Below are 13,614 nucleotides of genomic sequence, written 5' to 3'. Positions count from 1 at the left end.
ATTGGTGAAATGGCTGATTAATAATAAAATAGCTCCTCGGTTCTCTTCTTGAACACATTCAAGTGCATTTACTAATTAATGAAGGCCACTAATTTGATTTCTCTCTGTGTTTAGATGGTTCTCACATGCGGCTGGGGTATTATTTAGTCAGTACTATAGCATCCAAAGTTAGTCATCGCTCCCTATTTTTGTTTGACTGCTTCTCAGTCATCTGTAGCAGCTCCCTTTTCCTCTGATACCTGATTGTCCTTAGAGATGAATAGCCATAACACAGATTAATCACCACAGCGAGAAGTGCCTCATGCTAGCGTATTCTCCTCCACTCTGTTTCCAGTGAATCCTTTTCATTCGGCTTACATTCGGTCCTTTGCAATAAGTCATGGCCTGTCACTCTTGATAATCCCTTTTGTTTTTCAAATTCCAGACACAAAGATATTGTGTCCCACAAAATAAATTATTTGCATTCTTTCTTGCTTTCTTACTCAAGTGTGAATGGATGGTTCCATGTCCTTCTGAACACTATTGTAAATCTTCTAAAAGTAGGCACTGGCTCTCCTATTTATCTTTATGGTTACGGTGGAAAACTCAAGGAGAGCTCTAGAAGTGCTTGTTGATTGAACAAAATATAAGAGGTTCATGGACCTCCTTTCTAAGCCATCTTCCTGCCCTGAAGCACAGCTCAGGCAACACTGATTGAGGTAGTTAGTTTATTGTGCCAACCTGGCCGATAAACACGTATGGGATTAACTGAAGCGCAAAGAGAAATAGCTCGGCAAGCCTCACCTTTATTGTCTCTTGTTCTTTGACCATCAGACCACTGTGCGGCTGCCTTGCTTGTTCTGTCAAACTTTTCTGAAAAATAAGTTTTTTTCAAGCTTCTGGAAATAAAGAGAAAGGCAGTGCAGGTTCACAAAAGTAGAGTCACATACCAACAAACACATAACTAGTCAGGAGTTCACCTGGAAATACAACTCCTTGGTTTTTGCTTTGTTTTGTTTTTCTTTTATTTTTAAGATCTTTCTTTATTTTTTAAAAAATGTTTTATTAGGGGCTCATACAACTCTTATCACAATCCATACATACAACAATTGTGTAAAGCACTTCTATACATTCATTGCCCTCATCATTTTCAAAGCATTTGCTCTCCACTTAAGCCCTTGGCATCAGGTCCTCTTTTTTTTCTCCTCCCTCCCTGTTCTCCCCTTCCCCCTTCCCCCTTCCCCTCCAGCAAAAATTCTTGTACCTCCTGATTGGGAAATCAAACCCCGGTCTCCCACATGACAGGCGGGGATACTTACCACTATACTAATGAGAACTCCTTAGTTTTTAGAGTCCTCTATTTTAACTTCTGTCTCTCAAGGCAAAGGTGAGCCAGAAAATGGTATTAAAATAGGTTGGAAAGTAAATACTAAGAAAAGGAGTTTTAGACAAACAAACTCCCTGACATCAAGTTGATTGCGATTCACAGTGACTTATCAGAAACAGTAGAACTGCCCCTGTGGGCTTCGTGGGCTATCCATTTGTGTGGGAGCAGAAAGCCTCCGTTTTCTTTTGCAGAGTGGCAGACAGTTTCAAACTACTGGGCATTTGGTTAGAAGCCCAGGTCATAACCACTGTGTTCCCAGGAGGTAGGCATTAGTAAACATTGCTTTGGCCTTGATTCTTCATATCATCATGTGAGTCACTCGAGGGCTGAGCTGGCGAATACTGAGAGTGTAAATGAACCTATACATGACTCCTAGCCGATGCTTTCACTTGAATGGTCATTCTCATGTGAGCCCTGCTGGCGGTGGTGTTGGCTAAGCTCTTAGACTGCATAGCTAATGGCCAGCAGTTCAAACACCCCCGCCTCTCGAAAGCAGAATGACCACCCCATCTGCTCTCATTAAGATTTACTGCCTGGAACCCCCCATCTTGCTCATTATGATTTGGAATCAACGCAATAGCAATGAGTTCAGTTTGGGGATGAGTTGAAATGGACTCAATGGCCGTGGGTTTGGGTTTGGCTGGGCTGTGTTTTTCTCCGATTTCTGTATGAAAGAAAAGAAAATTCAAATTCTTTAATTTACTTCAGAGCCCAGAGCTACAACTAATATTAAAATCCAAGTCTCTTGTATTTCAAATCCTACTTTGCTGTCTACACAGATTTCCTGAAGGTGAGCAGTGAGTGAAATCATTCCTGTACGATGGCAAAATTCCTTTAGAGTCCATTTTATATCACTCTAGCGAATATTGAAACAAGTCTCAGGAGAGCCTCAAAAGCAGGAGGTGTAAAACCAAGATTCGCATGGCATCGCAGGCATTCAATAGATAGATGGAGTAGTAGATACTAATAAGTTTACTTTCCTTTGTTTAGGAAATATCATTTCTTCAAGAAGATAAGGAACGTTTGTTTTGAACTCGACTCTGTGCTTCCAACCCCCCTAATTTCAACCTGAGAGTGAAAAAACCTTAAGACCCCAGCATCATCCGGCCAAACCTTCCTCGGCCATGGCGGCCACAGCTCGGCTGTTGGCAGGCATCTTCGTAGCTTTGCTTGCTTTCTCTGCCAAAGGTGGGGTCCTCAAAAGAGTCATCCGGCACAAACGACAAAGCGGCATGAATGTCACCTTGCCAGAGGAGAGCCAACCAGTGGTGTTTAATCATGTCTACAACATCAAGCTGCCGATGGGGTCTCAGTGTTCAGTGGATCTGGAGTCAGCCAGCGGGGAGAAGGACGTGGCCCCACAGTCAGAGGCCAGGGAAGGCTTCCAGGAACACACCGTGGACGGGGAGAACCAGATTGTCTTCACGCATCGTATCAACATCCCCCGCCGGGCCTGCGGCTGCGCTGCCGCCCCAGACATCCAGGAGCTCCTGAGCAGGCTGGAGGAGTTGGAGACGGTGGTCTCTGCCCTGCGGGAACAGTGTGCCACGGGAGCAAGCTGCTGCCTTCAAACTGCAGAAGGTATGAATTACTAGAGATAAGAGAAATACCCAGCACTGTAGGACCCACCATTTGTTTCTAAATTGGTTTTCTAGAAAAGCTGTCTTACAAAGGATTCACTATAAAGAGCTGTTCTGGACAGGTGGGTGAGGGAACATATCTATCTCTAGCCTGCTCTTAGGGAGCCGTGGTGGCAAATGACTTCAGAGGGATTTTCAGGCCTCTGGAAAGTCCTACTTTGAGCAATTCTGTTTGACGTCAATTAAAAGTTTCTCAGATTCATTTTAAGATGCAGCTTTTCTTTGCCCGCAAACCTAAACATATCTCATGACATCCCTGATCCCAAGAGTGCACTTCGAGAGGCTGTGAGGTCGCCCAATCCCATATTTGTACACATAGGGAAACCAAGCCTTAGAAGGAGGGTGAGACTGCGCAAGGTTCGCCAATGAACTGTTGAGTTAGTGAACCACAGAGTTCTACGCTCCAGTTCATGTCCTTGCAAATTTATAATTGCTGTCCATGGTGGTACAAATTCTGTGGTGTATGGGAAAAAAGTTCAAGTTTAATGGTGATCATAATCACCCCTTCTAGACATATACCAGATGGAGTTCCTAGACAGTGCAAATGGTCAATGTACTTGGCTGCTAACCAAATGGAAGTTCAAGTCTACCCCCCAGCCCCCCAAAAAAAGACAAAAAAATCCAAACTCACTTGCATCGAGTCAAGGCTGGCTCATAGCAAGCCTATAGGACAGGTTAGAACTGGCCCTCTGAATTTCAGAGACTGTAACCCTTCACAAGAGTAGAAAGTCTTGTCTTGGTCCCATGGAGCTGCTGGTGCTTTCAAACTGCTGACCTGGAGGTTAGCAGCCCAATGCACAAGCACTGCGCCACCAGGGCTTCACTACAGCCGAATTCACCAAGAACTGTCAAAGAAATGACTGACATCTATGTCTGAAAATGTGGGGAAGGCCTAATGAGCACAGAGCTCCGCTGACACGGGGCGTTGCCATGAGTCAGATGCCATGGCCCCTGTTACGGTTACTGCTAGACACCAGCCATTGCCATTTGTTATCCAATTTAACCCTCCTGGCAACTCTTGGAGGCAGGTTTGTGCAAATCTAAGAATCCAGACTCAAAAAAGTTAACCAACTGACACAAGATGTGCCAAAGGCTACTATGTGATACGATGTGTCTGCAGGTCTCAGCACTCACACTCTCTCCACAATCATAGCCTGCTCCATCTGCACTCATCTGAAGGAACCCAGCCACTCCACAATTGTGCTGTCACCTCCCTTCATGAGAGCGGCAAGAGAGTCACGTCATTTCAACAAAGTTGAATCTGAAATGATGATGTCTCTTTCTGCCACACACAGAAGAAATCGTCAGGAAGTCCTTTGACAAATTATTTTTAAGAATAGACCTGATCACCCAAAGTGGAGAGCACTATAACCCTCTCTCTCTGTCCCTCCCTCTTTAAGATGCATGTGCTTGTCACTAAAGGCTTGTTTGTCAAGGTCCCTAATCCGAAGAGAGAGAGAAGGGAGGGAAGGAGGGAAGCAAGAGAGAAAAAAAGGAGGAAAGCAATAAAGAGTCTTGATTCAGAAAGCAGTTTATCATTCATTTCTATTAGCTCAGAAGCAAAATACAGACGGAAGTTCACAGTATTACTAATGCTGAAGAATAGGTAGAATTTATACAAATATAACAAAAGTCACATATGTATATAATCTCAGAATTTCCAATAGTCACATTTTTTAAAGAGACAAAAGAAGATAAAATGTTTTTAGTCATCTGTTTTGCTTAACCCAGCATCATCAAAATGTAAACTTTTTCAGCATGGACTCAATATAAAGCGCTTTAATGGGATAGCTTGCATTTTACTTTCTTTGATATACTAAAGCTTTGCAATCCAACATGTGCTTTGCATTTATAGCACAACTCAAATTGAACTGGCCGCGGTTCAAGGCCTTAATAGCCTGGTGTCCAGTGGCGACCATACGGGACTGCGCAGACCCGGACTAACTTTCCAAGCAAATGTCTCTTTAATGTCCTTCCTTCCTGCTGTTCAGAAGGGAAAAAGTGCTACGAATCACCACTATATCCAGGAGCAGAGAAGCTGGGGGTCAACTTTTTTTCTTCTCCTTGGTTCCACGAAGATCGGGCCAGCGGCAGCCGAGAGGTGACAGGATAAGATTTAGGTTCATAAAGCCTGGTCATACAGCCCCGACCATCCACGCATCAGTTCACCCTATGCTGCTGCATTCCGGGTAAAACAGGGAGGAGAGTACTGTCTGTGGGTAAACCGATGAAAAGGCACCCTGTCAGAATTAGAAAGCTGATTCTGAGCTGCCTCATTTTAGTTATGGAAAATTAGAACCTTTTGTGCATGCAATGCCCATGCCAACTTGAGTCAATTCTCCTTAAAAAAAAAAAAAAAAGAAAGAAAAGAAAGAAGGAAGGCAGGAAGGCAGGAAGGCAGGAAGGCAGGAAGGCAGGCAGGAAGGAAGGAAGGAAGGAAGGAAGGAAGGAAGGAAGGAAGGAAGGAAGGAAGGAAGGAAGGAAGGAAGGAAGGAGGCACAATAATAGGCTCTGAATGTCTTCCTTGAACTCTCATGTCTCCGGTGAGGTGGGACTATTGGTCCTCCTTTACCAAGGAGGACGCTGAGTCCCAGGCCATCTAAAGCCTTTGTCATAGATGGTCTGGCTTGTGGGGCAAAAGGTCCGGATTTAGTTCCTTTCAAGCACGAGCGCCTGGGTATCGGGGAAGTAGCACGGGAAAGCACATCCCCTCGGCAGGAATGGTGGCTCAAACTCATCTGGACTCAGGGCACCTCCTTGGAAATCTGATTAAGATTTAAAACTACAGCCCTTCACGCGCGAGCGCGCACACACACACACACACGCACACGCATGCACTATTTGCCCACAGGTCTCCAATTCCAGGGAATCCAGGGACCGCTTGATGTTCCAGGTTAAGAATTATTACTTTGCATCATCTGAAAGGTTGTGTGTGGTGCTAGTGTACTCGGCGGGACCTTGGAAGAAAGGTCTGGTGATAGTTCAGCCGCTGAAAGCCTATGGCGCCCGTTCTATTCTGATACATTTGGGGTTGCCATGAGCCCAAATCAACTCCACAGCCACTGCCGCTGCCGCTGCCGCTAGTGATAGAGATGGTGGCGCTGGTGGTAACTGGATATGCGTCCCATCTGACATCACACACTGAGCAGCTGGTTTTCAAGCCAGGTGGGCTCTGGGAATGTCCCCCTCCTCTAGCTGTTTTTGAGCCTGCCTTTGTCTGGTAGATACCGAGATATCCGGCCACTTGCGCTCCGCTGAACCCATCTGTTCTCTTGGTTGGCAGGCCGCCTGGACACCACGCCCTTCTGTAGTGGCCACGGGAACTTCAGCGCGGAAGGATGTGGCTGTGTGTGCGAGTCTGGCTGGAAGGGGCCCAACTGCTCGGAGCCGGAGTGTCCAGGCCACTGTCACCTGCGGGGCCAGTGCATCGACGGGCAGTGCGTCTGTGATGAGGGCTTCACCGGTGAGGACTGCAGCCAGCTGGCCTGTCCCAGCGACTGCAACGACCAGGGCAAGTGTGTGGACGGCATCTGTGTCTGTTTCGAAGGCTACGCTGGGGCCGACTGCAGCCAGGAGGTCTGCCCCGTGCCCTGCAGCAAGGAGCACGGCAGCTGCGTGGACGGCCGCTGCGTGTGCCAGGACGGCTTTGCGGGCCACGATTGCAACGAGCCGCTGTGCCTCCACAACTGTCACAACCGCGGGCGGTGCGTGGAGAACGAGTGTGTGTGCGACGAAGGCTTCACCGGCGACGACTGCAGCGAGCTCATCTGCCCCAACGACTGCTTCGACCGCGGCCGCTGCGTCAACGGCACCTGCTACTGCGAAGAGGGCTTCACGGGCGAGGACTGCGGCGAGCTCACCTGTCCCCACGCCTGCAATGGCCAGGGCCGCTGCGAGGAGGGCCAGTGCGTGTGCGATGAGGGCTTCGCGGGCCCCAACTGCAGCGAGAAGAGGTGCCCCGCGGACTGCCACCACCACGGCCGCTGCCTCGACGGCCGCTGCGAGTGTGACGACGGCTTCCAGGGCCCCGACTGCGGGGAGCTCAGGTGTCCCAACGACTGCCACCACCAGGGCCGCTGTGTCAATGGGCAGTGCGTGTGCGACGAGGGCTACACCGGGGAGGACTGCAGCCAGCAGCGCTGTCCCAACGACTGCCACCGTCGGGGCCGCTGCGTCGAGGGCAAGTGTGTGTGCCAGCCAGGCTTCCAGGGCTATGACTGCGGGGAGATGAGTTGTCCCAATGACTGTCACCAACATGGGCACTGCGTGAATGGCATGTGTGTGTGCGACGAGGGCTACATGGGCGAGGACTGCCGCGACCTGCGGTGCCCCAAGGACTGCAGCCACCGGGGCCGCTGCGTGGACGGCCAGTGTGTGTGCGAAGACGGCTTCACCGGCCTCGACTGCGCGGAGCTGGCGTGCCCCAGTGACTGCCACCGGCAGGGCCGCTGCGTGAACGGGCAGTGCGTGTGCCACGAAGGCTTCATGGGCAAGGACTGTCGGGAGCGAAGGTGCCCCGCGGACTGCAGCGGCCAAGGCCGCTGTGTGGACGGCCAGTGCGTCTGCCTCGAGGGCTTCTCGGGCCTGGACTGTGGGCAGCGTTCCTGCCCCAGTGACTGCAACGGCTTGGGACAGTGCGTTCTCGGCCGCTGTATCTGCCACGAAGGCCACACTGGGGCCGACTGCTCTGAGGGTGAGTACAAGCCCTCAGGCTAGTGTGAGGCCCTGTGTGTTGTGCTGCACTGCACAAGCTCATGCCCACCTAGGCACACACACATTTGGAGACACACACTGACGCTTGGAGGCGTCAGACTGGTCAGCCACCTGTTACATATCAGGGTTGTTGGGCTTCACCGAAATGAACAAGCCCACTTCCACAGAAGTCCAGTCCCACTCGTGGCACCCTAGATGGGGCTCCTTCTGGGGCTTACAGAGGTTATATAAGTGTCTCCGGGGACACTCGGCTAACACATCACATTACTCACTAACTTGTCCTAAAGGAGCCTGGGTGGTAGAGTGGGCTGCTCCCTTCAAGGTTAGCAGTTAAAAACTACCAGGCGATGCACAGGAGAAAGATGAGGCGTTCCACTCCGGTAAAGAGTTACAGTCTCAGAAACTCACAGGGGCAGTTCTACCCTGCCCCCCGCCCCTCCCCAGGGTGGCTATGGGTCGGAATCAACCCAAGGGCAATGAGTTACTGGCAGTGATTTAAGGTGGTGGTTTGTTTAGTATGGACAATCTAACTACAGTGAGTTCAACCTTCACTGCCAACAATGGGGTCTGTGAAATGATAACCTCTCTATGCTTAGCCTCCTTTCTACCCATTCAAGCCTGAGAAGAGAACAGACTTTCATTCTGGATAGACACAATCATTTATCTAAATTGAACTGAAGAGTAACATTATGTAAGGCAGAAACTGTTTGAAATGCCCACTCAGTTAAAGAGTGAATGCTGATTGCCTTCAAGGAGGATTTGCCTCTTAAACCCCCTTATCAGTATTTCCCCCCCTCAAAACCATTTTATTTGGAGCTAATACAGATATGTCCTTTCATAATTAAATCACATAAAGCAATTTTTACCACAGTCAATTTTAAACATTATTTTCCTTCTTGAACTGTTTCACATCAGCTCCCTTTGCCGCCACCCCCCACTGTACCCCGAGAACCCCTTATTTGTTAATCCTGGAATCATTAATCCTGGATTTTTATACTGAAAACTAAAAAATATAAAACAAACGTTCAAGAGGGTCACCCCAATGACAAAACACATCTGAGATAAGCCCAAATGTGAATGAACAAATAAACAAATACAGAAAATGTTGAAATCCATATCAGTCCAACACGCATGGTGGGGGAACGGGATCACCTGACAACGTTTTAACCATTCAAATCAGGTTCATTCTTTTAATCTGCTGTAGCCATGGGGCTAGTTTAGCCCCATTCCTCCATGAACGGATAGAGAGAGTTCATGGGAAGCTTATTTCTGATGTAGATCCCACAGATGTATCTTCGGCTCCGTTGTCATCCATAGCCTTCTGCAAATCAGATTCTCACACTTTAGGCTCCGATACTAATTCCTCCTTCAGCTTCAGATGATATGATTTACACTTCTTCCGTCACTGATGATGGTGTGTTTCTTCCATGTGGCCTTAGCTAACTTTGATGGCTGCTTTTTGGAAACAAGCCTTTAAGAGCTCAGATACTAGTTTAGCTGATAGTCGGTCACCATCTAATTTCTTCACCACACTTTGCTAAAGCACCCGTATCTTCTGTGGTCCCTCCCTGAGGGCGAGTATCAAGTAGGGCCACGATGTAAGAACTAATTTTTACATGCTCATCCCTATTCTTTGGTCTATGTTTGACCTTTTGGGTCCCTGTAGAGACCTCCTTGTTAATTTATGGTAGAGAGTCTCTCAATACTTTTATTTATCCCAAGGACTGTGATCCCCTCAAAGGAGGCCTACCCCCAGCAGTCAGTACAGGGGTGTCTTACAGTAAGTGCTTTGTAGTCGTTGGTTAGATGGAAACATAATGAGAATGGTAACGGTAGAGCCATCTTTATACAGCTCCCATCTACCCGAATATGCAGTTATTGTGACTGAGGCTTTCTCCCTGAATTCAAATGATTGGCCTGCAAGAATCAGCAAAGGGCCCTGTGTTTAACGGGCAGCCTACATTGGTTGGGAAGAACACAGGTTGGCAGGCATAGAAGTGAACTCCAAATGTGATGCGGTAAGCGACCTTCTTGGCACGTTTCTTGCCTCACTGGTCCACTGTGTCACAAATGAAAATGGGCCGGGATCCCCTTCCCGTGCTAACAACAAGGGTGTGGAATCCAGAGCAGGGGACCAAGGCCAGGTCCTTCTGTCCCACAGCAGCCACCCTAATTTGAACTAAAACTCATGGAGGGGAGACCAAAGAGAAGAAGCCAGGTCACAAAGAACAGGGCATGTCAACTACTGGCCTTGAACTGTAGCCCGAAGGCAATGGGTACCCACTGCAGGTATAAGCTTGTCACAGCAGAGGTTTCTTGATGAGTTCTGCATTTCAGAAAATGAAAGTTGGGTTTCAGGACCAGATCCTCAGGTCTTTGTCACAGGCAGTGGAAGGGACAGGTGACAAAAAGCAAACCCCAAAAGATTCCTATCATACATTATTTACTGAGATGTCCCTTCTCATTCCTCCCAGTGTCCCCTCCCAAAGACCTCATTGTGACTGAAGTAACGGAAGAGACGGTAAACCTGGCCTGGGACAATGAGATGCGGGTCACCGAGTACCTGGTTGTGTACACGCCCACCCATACGGGAGGCCTGGAAATGCAGTTCCGAGTCCCCGGGGACCAGACGTCCACCACCATCCGAGAGCTGGAGCCTGGTGTGGAGTACTTCATCCGGGTGTTTGCCATCCTGGAGAACAAGAAGAGCATTCCTGTCAGTGCCAGAGTGGCCACTTGTGAGTGAGCGGATCCCTCTTTGTCGCTGCCGCTCCCTTCCCCTCTCTCACCATGCAGTATTCTCACGAGGTGACCCCTTGCTTTTGCCCCACATACTCCTAGCTGCTGCTTTCAAATCACATCAATTAAGGAGATCCTGGAATCCAGGCTCTGGGTACCCTAGAGTCGATTCTGAAATTCTGACTCATGAAGACCCACCCTGTAGGGCACAGGGGTCTTAAGAGCCCAAGGTCTTTGCCCTCAGGCTGCCTGGTGGATTTGAATTCCAACCTGTAGGTTAGCAGCAAACCACTAAGCCCTAGGACGCCTCCACTTTAGCACATGGAATATTCTCCTTAGATGCTCTTTACTTTCCTTAAAGCAAACAAGAACAAAACCCCTTCCTTTCCCCAAATCCCTCTCTCTCAAACCCAGTGCCATGAAGTCAAGGCTGACTCAGCTGACCCCTCACCACAGAGAAGTGTCACCACCCTCACTTAGCAAGTGTTTACTATGCAGTAAGTGTGGCTTCAGGCAGTTTCTACTTGTGAACTCATTTAATCTTCACAACAGTCCTAGGAGCTCAGTAATATTGTTCAACCGCCCCCGCCCTGCAAATTAGATTAAGAGCAGTTCGGTTCCAATACACAAACGCCATGAGATTTGAGCCAAGCTGTGTGGGTGTAGAGTTCATTCTCTTCCCTACTGGACTCCATGACCTTTCCACATGGCAAAAACTAGAAAACCCAAAACCCACCAAAGACAAGAATGAAACGCACTCCCACTGTGTCAATGCTGACTCACAGAGACCTTAGAGAGCCCGCTGTCTATTAATTAAAAATAAATAAGTAAAAATGGAACTAAAAAGGTTCGAGTTATTCCTTTAACAGCCCAACACTAGTATAATTATTTTCACACCTGAAAAGCAAGCTGTGGCTGAAATTGGCTGAGTGAGCACAGTAGTAGCTACCATTGATTGAACTTATGCTAAGATGCCAGAAACCACGGCAGAATCTTGCACTTATTATTTTATTTCCTCCGCAAAATATCTCTGAGAGGCAGGCATATATGCCTTCTCCCAAAGGAGGAGAAAACAAATTAGAGGAAACGTGTGCAATTTCTCCATGTTCACAAAGCGAGTAATGGGGGCGCATAGCTTAGAGCCCAAACTGATCCCAAAGCCCAGGCTCTGATTAGGTTACACAAAATTAAATTGTCAATGTGTGATTGTATAGCTGGAGTCCCTGGGTAGTGTAAATGCTGAGTCACACCACTCCCAGCTGAAAGGTTGGCCAATGAGACCCACCTAGGGCACCATGGAAGAAATTCACGTGCACACCTGGGGTTGTCGTGCATCAGAATCAACTGGATGGGTAGTGTTTGATCCTGGTTAATAATCATATGGTTTGTCTCACTATTGGCTTTCAGGCCCCTTCAAACTAGACCGTCTCCCCCAGAAGAACCCTCCAATCGATTCGTTAGATAGATTCCCAGTCCTGAGGGAGGCATCCACTTTGGGGTTTAGTGAAGGGGCTGTTATGCCCATCACACCTCTGCTCCACTCTTACTTCCTGCTTGTTTTGTTCTTGGTAGACTTGCCTGCTCCTGAAGGCCTAAAATTCAAGTCTATCAAGGAGACATCTGTGGAAGTGGAGTGGGACCCTCTGGACATAGCTTTCGAAAAGTGGGAGATTATCTTCCGGAACATGGTAAGGAGGCTAAAGTTTACGTGTATTTGGCCACTAGAATCCTGAAGATGTTCAAATGGCTCAGCAGAAATTTTGCATCAACATTTTTTCTCTACATCAGGTGGAGAACAAGGCCCTCAGATTCCCAATCTATGTGCATGTGTGTGTCTGGGAAAATTCGATTCTCTTTCAGTCCCTGTTTCTCTGAACTTTGTGAAGCCCTCTTGTGCATTTTAAGTATGTTGAGTTTCTCCTGATTTTAATAAGTTGATACATACAGTGTTTAGGCCTAAGAGAGTCTCACCAAGGCAAAGAAGAGCATAATTAGTTTGCTGTCCCAAAATTCATCGTGGCATATCTCTGATTGAGCATCCCTTCCCTCTGAAATGCATCGGGAACTGGGATTTCTGAGTCTGAGTCCAGGACTGTCACAGCTGTATGATACGGGAGCACCATGTGCCTTCTCTGATGCTTCTCACTTCGTTTATCAAATAAGAGGCTCCACGCACAGCTTCAGACGGTCTCCAGCTCTCACATTCAGCCAAGCGGCCTGCAGAGCGGAGAGGTGAATAGAGACATTTACCAGGGAAAGGAAGGAACTGGAGAAACGTCTTCAGTATGGCTGTCTCCTCAGTACCTCCCCCACTGATCGGATGCATCCCATGGGCTTAGTGAATGGGTGAACGAATGCATGAGGAATGAATGATTACTCCGTAACAACTCCCATAAGCAAAGAGCCTGGCACTTCCTGTAGGTCTTACCAAGCTGTCTCTGACTTTCAGAATAAAGAAGATGAGGGAGAGATCACAAGAAGCCTGAGGAGGCCGGAGACCACATACCAGCAGACTGGCCTAGCTCCTGGGCAAGAGTATGAGATATCACTGCACATCGTGAAAAACAACACCCGGGGCCCGGGCCTAAAGAGAGTGACAACCACCCGTGAGTATGAGTGGCACGTTCATGCCCTGGTCCAAAGATAAGACTGACAGGAACACACAGTACCTTCTGGTTGCTAAAGCACCCGCTGACATCCCATCTGTATGAACCCATTCGGGCTGAGGAACAAGCCCAAGCTTAGGGACTTCAAAGAGAACTCCTCCACGTTGGCAGTTCTGGCCTGGACTCCGTGCGAAATGTTGCTGGTCTCCATCGGGCTCACTTGGGCAGCTGTGTGACTTGGAGTGGTGGCCCAGTTGGCCTCACCTGGGTGGTGTCTTGTGCCTCCATGTAATCTCCAGCGAGCTGGCTGGAGGGTGGTCACATGACAGCTAAGCAGATGTACCGAAAGAACGAGGATAAGTAGGCGAGGGCTCTGAAGACCTGGGCTCCATGCTGGCACTGCTTCAATTGCTCCATTTTATTGATCGAAGTAACTCCCCGAAGCCGTTTCATACCTACGGGATGGGCAGACACATCCATCTCTTAATACGACGAGCTTCATGGAAACTTCTCAAAGGAGTAACGCAAAATGAGGAAAGTAATTGAGACT

The 13,614-nt window shown here is 48.4% G+C and overlaps 1 protein-coding gene across 9 annotated transcripts in view; it reads left to right on the top strand.

Moving 5' to 3' along the window:
* TNC (tenascin C) overlaps positions 1-13,614 on the top strand; it is a 99,608-nt gene that overhangs the window by 24,025 nt on the left and 61,969 nt on the right. For all 9 annotated transcript variants that reach the window (XM_075560384.1, XM_075560383.1, XM_075560385.1 and 6 more), the window contains exons 2-6: positions 2,357-2,947; positions 6,290-7,699; positions 10,194-10,457; positions 12,031-12,146; positions 12,908-13,064. In XM_075560384.1, the coding sequence (XP_075416499.1) occupies positions 2,491-2,947; positions 6,290-7,699; positions 10,194-10,457; positions 12,031-12,146; positions 12,908-13,064 (2,404 nt within the window). In that variant the 5' untranslated portion in view covers positions 2,357-2,490. The remainder of the gene's footprint in view (positions 1-2,356; positions 2,948-6,289; positions 7,700-10,193; positions 10,458-12,030; positions 12,147-12,907; positions 13,065-13,614) is intronic.

This window comes from Tenrec ecaudatus, chromosome 10 (assembly GCF_050624435.1).
Source record: "Tenrec ecaudatus isolate mTenEca1 chromosome 10, mTenEca1.hap1, whole genome shotgun sequence".
Lineage (NCBI taxonomy): Eukaryota > Metazoa > Chordata > Mammalia > Afrosoricida > Tenrecidae > Tenrec > Tenrec ecaudatus.
The sequence above is the reverse complement of the archived record's forward strand: the minus strand, read 5'-3'. Positions and strand labels throughout refer to the sequence as shown.